Raw genomic sequence first — 7,242 nt, 5'->3', positions numbered from 1 at the left:
TAACATTTCACTGTAAGAGCAGCTGGTTTGAACTTGGCCCTCACGCCCTGCATGTTCAGCACCAAGAGATGGTCTGCAAACCTCAGCTGGCTGCTCACAACACATCCGTTCAGCAGTGTCCGCAGATACAAACTTCACACCCCGCAATGAAATCACTTCCTGCCACCTACATGCAGCATTAGAGGCACTTTTTCATCTCTTCACTTCAGTGGTGCGCAAAGACTGAGTTCAAATAACCTTAATTCTATGATGAAAGCGCACAATTAAAAACAAAAACAAGCCCCAAACCCTCACTCTAATTATGGTAACGTTAAGCTCTGCTGAATCACTGAGCTCTTCATGTGACCGCATTTTCCATCTTCTAACAGGGAAAGAAAGGAGTGTTGTCCTGCAGCACTATGATCCAGGTCATGAAATCTATATTCTGTGGAGCTCGGCAAGAGAGGAATTCCTGGCAAACTGTCCATCAGTGAATGCCTAACGCTCTGCAGTTAGGTGCTAGGCACCAAAATTGCATAGTTATCACAAATGTCATTAAATATCAGAGAAGCTACATAGCTGCAGTAGCTTTAAAGTCATAGGTTGGTTTTTTTGTTGTTGTTGTTGTTGTTGCTGTTATTTTGTTTTTAATAAAGTAAAAAAAGACAAAAGCATGGAAATGTCAGCAATTGCCAACAGAGACAACCAGAAAGCTCTTGTTTTAAGCCAGTTAAAGCAAAAGGAAAGGGGAAAAAAAAAAAAAAAAAGAAAAAAAAAAAAAGAAAAGGAAAAAGCGAGCCAAAATTTTAGCCCTGCGCTTCCTTAGCCAACTGCACGTATTGATTTGTGGCAATGAAAGAGAAAAGTTGGGATGGCTTCATTCGCTCTTCTCAGGAAGCTGCAGATATTCAACTTGCAGCACGTGACAAATAATTTCAGACAGATTTATAGCTGTTCCAGAAGGAGACATTGTGTAACAGCGTAGGGGAAAGATACACACTCTGAATTACTGTAAACCTTAAGCGGGCTCCAAGACAATAGACTCCTGAACAATAATACATTCTCTTTTACTGGTGGCAAGGTCATGCTTTCCAACCTTTTTCTTTAATGAGGATTTTTGCTTTGTTTAACGCTTGTTCCCCTTCCTGTACGTCCATCCCAGCAGCACGCTCTGGTGGCCAAGAAGGCCAATGGTGTCCTGGGGTACATGACACAGAACGAGGCCAGCAGGGCGAGGAGGTGATCCCTTCCATCCAATTCTGTGATGCTGTGACCTCACTCTGAGATTTACTAAAGTTCACTTTTCTGACCAGAATATTACTGACAGGCCTTCAGTCAAGCCCTGTTGGGTTCAGATTCTGAGAAAAAAACACAGTTTTGCTGTTGAACTGCAAATCTGCTCACCGTTTGTCTTTACTTGGACGCCACACACAAGACCCGCTGTGCTCCACACGGCACCCCACCCCACCCCACCCCGCGCCGCGCTCCCGCACAGCACCTGCACGTGCTCGGCCCCCCCCCCGCGGCGCGGTGACGTCAGCGTGACGCCGAACAACAGCGCACCGCCCTGAGAGAAGACTACATCTCCCGGCGTGCCACGCGCGGCGCCCCGCCATGCGCAGAGACTGCTTCCGCGCGAAGCACGCCGGGAGTTGTAGTCACCGCGCATGACACTGGGCCGCCGCGGCTGCGCAGTGGGGCGGCGCGGGCGGGAGGCGGCGGGTTCCGCCTCGTCACGCCCACCCACGGCGGCGGCGGAGGGTGGCGAGCCGCGGGGCCGGCGGAGAAGCTGCTGTCGCCTCGCTTCGCCTCCCGCTCGGACTCGCTCTCGGCCGGGCCCTCCCGTCCTTCCCGCGGAGCCCACCCGAGGGGCTCGCCATGTTCTCCAGGAAGGGCCACGCCGACGCCAGGAAATCCACGCAGAAAGCTCTAGACCCCAAGCGGGACGTGCTGACCCGCCTCAAGCACCTCCGGGCGCTGCTGGGTGAGTGAGAGCCGCCCCGCCCCGCCCCGCCCAGAGGGAAGCGGGCTGCGGGCGGGAGCGGCTGACGGAGCCCTGAGGGACCCTGAGGAGCCCCGAGGGCGGCGGCACGGCGCACAGCCGCAGCCCCGCGGCACCGCGCGGCTACGCTTTCAAATCTCCCACCTCACAACAAAGGGCTCCGAGCCGGCGGGGCTGGGCTTCGGCCCCTGAGGGAGAGAGCTGGTGCGGGGCTGCGCTGCCCGAGATGTCCGAGTTAGCAAGCGATGAGTGCCTCTGGGTGGCAGAGGTGGTTGGTGTCGTTTGGTGGTAAAGTAGTGGGAACCGGTGGTTGTTTGGGTGCAAAATAGCCAACAGCCCCGCAGGATGCGTCTTCAGAAGACCGGTGCGTCTGAGTTGTTGTTCACTGGTCGGTGTGGATCGATGGGCTGAGCCCGGCGGGATGAGCCTCACCAACTCGAGCGCCGGGTGCTGCACTTTGGCCACAGCAGCCCCACGCAGCGCTGCAGCCTTGGGGCAGTGGCTGGCAAGCTGTGCGGAGGTAAAGGCTGCGGGGCCGTTAGCTGACAGCCGGCTGAACGTGAGCCAGCAGTGTGCCCAGGTGGCCAAGAAGGCCAACGGCACCCCAGCGTCTGTCAGCAGCAGGAGGTGAGAGACCCTCCGCACTGCCACTGGTGAGGCCGCACCTGCAGTGCTGCGCTCAGCGCTGGGCCCTCACTGCAGGAAAGACACCGAGGGCTGCACCGTGTCCAGAGAAGGGCAGCGGGGCTGTGAGGGGTCTGGAGCACAAGTGTGATGGGGAGCGGCTGAGGAACCGGGGCTGTTCGGTCTGGAGAAGAGGAGGCTCAGGGCAGACCTATGGCTCTGCAACCACTCGAAAGGAGGCTGTGTGAGGCGGGGTCGGCCTCTGCTGGCAGGGAACGGCCATAGGACGAGAGGGGATGGCCTCACGTTGTGCCAGGGGAGGTTCGGGTTGGCTGCTAGGAACAATTCCTTCTCCAGAAGTGATTCTGCACTGACACAGCTGCCCAGGGAGCGGTGGGGTCACCTGGAGGAGTCCCAGAGCCGTGGGATGTGGCACTGAGGGACGTGGGCAGCGGGCACAGTGGGATTGGGTTGTGGTTGGTGGTCTTAGTGGTCTTTTCCAACTTTAATGATTCTGTGATTCTAATTTGTCTATTTATTTTAACTTTAAGGAGCTTGTGTAACTGTAGTTTGGGATATACTTTCCTTGTCTGTTGCAGGGTTGAATCTCTCTCTTCAACATCTCCTACAGCGGAAGTCTTAATGCCTCTCTTTTGTTTCAAAACACTGAAACCTGTTGCTGAATTTTGATGGTAATCTAAGTCTTGCAGGGGTTTAGATAGCCTTATGCTCTGCTGGTGAGAAAACAGCAGCAGGAAGTAGCTCTTCTAAGCGCTCTCAGGCACAGTCCTGGTTTAGGAGAATCAGTGGTGGTGTTAATACTTGTTAACCTCATTTTGATTTACTTTCTGAGAGACAAGGAGGAAAAAGTGATGCACGAAACTTCCATTTGTTGTGTATGCTGCTTATTTTTTGAGTCTGGTGGCCCATCTTGGCCACAGCTAACCATTATGTGGGAGCCTCAGAGGAGTCTTGTTAGCTGCAAGACTTCGGTAGCTGGTTACAGGAAAGAGCCCAAGGTTAGTGACTTTTGAAGAAAGAGAAGTCAGTCACTGTTTCTGCATCGTTCCCCTTGGTCACTGCACGTGCTGGCTGTCAGCCGCTGGTACCATCTAGGTGGAAGCGCAGGCTTTGTGGAGTCCTCCCAGTGCTCTGCCTGTGGCGTCAGGCTGCATGAGGGAACCTCGCTGTGGTCTGCAGCATGGGTCAGTGGGGCTTGAGGTTAGAAGCCTCTTCCTGCAGCATTTCAGTGACGGGAGAAAATACATTAGGAGCTTTCTTGATGTGCTGTAGCAAAGTGAGCAGCTTTTGTAGTGACAGTGCTGTACGTGGTCCTGAGTGAGAAGACAGTGATGGGTCTCCCTCAGGACACTCACTTTGGGATGGCTGTGCTCTGTGAGTGCCAAAATGAATGAGTAGAAGTCTCTGATAGTTTAGCAGGTTGTGGATGTACTTGTGTTGGGTTGGTTTTTTTTTCTTATAGGTTTTAATCCAACTTGTCTGTGATTTAAACGTGATACTTCTCCATGCATTTAGCGAGCTTATCTCAAAAGAGATTTTTGGGGGTAGTTAATAAGTGGAAAAAGTGCTGGACAGGTGAGTAGGCAGTCTCATGTTATGCTCTACAAGTAGCATTGTTTTGATATATATGTATTTTTTTATCCTCCCTGGGGACCAAACTTGTGCATTTCTTGTACTAGAGGTGTGTAAAATGTTCTGTTTGGTTGGTTTTGTTTGCTTGTTTTTAAATCATACCATGTATCTGCCTGCCTAAGGATTTTGGCAGGCGGAAGATACATTATGCTCATGCACTGCAACTGTATATTTAACTTATTGGCTATGTGCTCCACAAACTATACTAAAATAATTTCAAGTTTCATTTTAAGTAATCTGGGGAAATGTTTTCTTTACCAAATGAGGTTTTAGAACATGTTGTGAAACCATCCTGAAGAAAGATCGTTCTAGGAGTCAGGGCTGGCAGACATTTTTTCCTTTACGTCTCCCCTCACTAAAATAAGCAGGCCTGAAGAAATCCAAAATATGGCAGCTTTTAGTTTGTGTTCCCTTTTCAGCACTCGTGTTTCGTAGATGACAAGTCCAGAGTTCAGTCAGAAGTTACAGCCCTTCTGGGGTCGTTGTTCCCTGCCCCCCTCTGCTTCTCTCTGCCCACAGTGGCACTTGTTCTTGGAGTGATTGAGCAGATGTCATTGTGTTGTCCTTTGTTATTGCACAAAGTCAATGCTAAGTGAAATGGCATTTACTCTGCTGAGATCCTACTGATGTAGGAGGGTAAAAATAAGAGGAAGGAAGATAATAAGAGGGCTGGGAGGGGAAGGAATGTTTATTTCCTTCAGTAAGGAGTTGTGTGAGCAGCAGAAACAATAAAACCCTTTACGTGATTGATTCAGGCCTCTTAGCTGTCATCTGTGGAAGTTTTTATCAAAGAAAACCTTCCCTTTAAGTGTGTTGCTTGTAACATCCCTCAGGTCCCTTGAAGAATTGAGGCCCTTCTTCTGTGAGATGTGTCCTTGTTTGCTGGGCTGTCCCTCAGTGGGACAGTTGTTTACGGATGTGACTATGTGATGTCTGGAATGAAAACCTTACTGTTGTGAAGTGGGTGGTCACCTGTGTTAGGTACAATACGAAAGAATTCATTTTGTTAATTGCTGTGTGCGTGTTCTAGCCTTCCTGAGGAATTTTCATCTGTTGTCAAGAAAAGATGTGTCACAACACGGTGTCTTCTATGAATATGGTGCTGTGGGGCAGTGACCTGTGTTTACCACAGTGCTCTCCATTAATCAACGTGGGATCATTATTTGTATACAAATAATACAAGTGGAGGGGATATCACGGGGCACTTGAGCTTTATTTCATACTGGTGGGGAGCCTCTTCTTTGTGCTGGTGTTATCCTTGCTGATTTCAGAGCATCATTTGCCAGAGGGCTGCAGCACATGCTTGGGTCTTGAAACTTGTTTTATTGTAGGCTGGGAGTTGTCAAGTCTGTGTGTGGGTAGGATGATCTCTGGTGATTTCAGTTGGCTGCCACCTTTCACATAACACTTAGGAAATGAGAACTTTCCCTTTGCTGCTTGTGAGTGTGCTGCAAGCTGCCCAAGAGGTGGTGACGATAATACTGACTTAAGTGGCTGAACTTCAACTTTTTCTATGCTGACTAATGATAGAGATGATAACCTTGTGTTTGAATGGCTTAGGTTGTACTGCTCGAATGGTGTGAGCTTGCTAGTGATATTTTAGACACATTCAGAAGTTAATGCTTGCAAATGTCTGTGTTTGGAAAAACCATTGCTCCTTGGATTACCAGCAACGCTTGAGATGTTAAAATTATTTTAGAAATTGCTCTAACTAGAATTTATTTTTCAGTGATGGCCTTTTAGTAATGGTAACAGTTTCCTTGTGAAATGGACAGTCCCTGAAAAAAAGAACAAAACTGATCTTAGGGCTTTTACTTAGCATTTAAAGCTCTAATTGGAAACAATTGCCATTTCTTTTTCTGAGACAGTTAGTAAAAATAGCATGAAGTTTGTGGGGTGAGGCTGGTCATAAAAGTTTATCATTAACCAGAGCGTGACTGCAAAGTCATCTTTTCATCTCCTTTACTTCTTTCTAAGTACTTGAGACAAAGAAAATCCCTGGGGATTGTGAGAGCTGTATATAAATAACATAAAACCTCACATAAAACCACCTGACTCTGGAAGCTCATGGAATTAAGGGAGGCTTTCTCACAGCTTAAACAAATGCGGTAACACATCATAGTTAATACAGAAATAAGGGGAAAACCGGTGTGATAAGGACACAATTATTTTCATACATATATATATGTATATATTACGAACCAAGGAGAGCACTGAGCATGCAGTGCACTCAAATTCTTACTAGATAGTTCCTGGATAGTTAATTTCCTTAAATGTTAAGGTTAAGCAGTAAGAGAAGTGTGGGTGACTTGCCATCATTTAATGAGCTGATTTTTGTATCTTCTAGAGAAGGATTCTCATGTACACCCTCCAGAATGTCCTGCTGTTTCCTTCGTGTTGCTGTGAAAGCTGCAGAGCGCTCATGGGGAAGCATTAGCTAATGAACCACCTGACCTTGCATAGGGAATGGAGTCAGGTTATACGTGTTCTTGGAAAGGCACCAACTGTCTGACGGCTGGTAATGTTTGCCAGCTTGCCTTAGATTTTAGTACTCAGTTGTGAATTCAGAAGGTGGTTGTTTTTTGCTGGTAGTAATGTGAGGGTTACTTATCAGTCAATATAGACAGAAAAATAAATAGAAAAATATAACCTAACATCTGCAGTTCAGCTTTGCTCTTTAGTTTTCCTTCAATGCTTGTAAGTGTTTCTTCAGTCAGCTCGGTGCGGCAAAAGTCAATATTTAACCTTAGGATCTACACTGAGAAGTAGTAAACGACATTTGCTCAAAAATCATCTCGTGAAGGACTCTTTCTCATCTGCTTTTGTTGTGGTGATGGTCTCTGAAAAGGGCAGAAGCAGTGGGACTGGGGAGGAAGCTGTGCTGTGTGTGCTGCTGCCTGCCCAGAGGGGGGAGCCTGGAGGGGGGTTGCTGCTTTGCTCTTAATAGGAGAGCTGAGCAGTGGTGTCAGGATGACGGCTTGCTC

The 7,242-nt window shown here is 48.4% G+C and overlaps 1 protein-coding gene across 5 annotated transcripts in view; it reads left to right on the top strand.

Annotated features, from left to right (window-relative positions):
- The first annotated feature begins 1,769 nt into the window (after positions 1–1,769).
- The window catches only part of RALGAPA2 (Ral GTPase activating protein catalytic subunit alpha 2), a 120,184-nt gene continuing 114,711 nt past the window's right edge, over positions 1,770–7,242 (top strand). For 3 of the 5 annotated variants that reach the window (XM_042895280.1, XM_042895281.1, XM_042895279.1), the window contains exon 1: positions 1,771–1,963. In XM_042895280.1, coding sequence (XP_042751214.1) covers positions 1,858–1,963 — 106 coding nt within the window. In that variant the 5' untranslated portion in view covers positions 1,771–1,857. Of the gene's footprint in view, positions 1,964–7,242 lie in introns of all 5 variants that reach the window. The other 2 variants (XM_042895277.1, XM_042895276.1) reach the window with 1 other exon arrangement.

The sequence above is a fragment of the Lagopus leucura genome, unplaced genomic scaffold, assembly GCF_019238085.1.
Source record: "Lagopus leucura isolate 7727_CA_CO unplaced genomic scaffold, USGS_WTPT01 Super-Scaffold_73, whole genome shotgun sequence".
NCBI classification, from domain to species: Eukaryota; Metazoa; Chordata; class Aves; order Galliformes; family Phasianidae; genus Lagopus; species Lagopus leucura.
The sequence above is the reverse complement of the archived record's forward strand: the minus strand, read 5'-3'. Positions and strand labels throughout refer to the sequence as shown.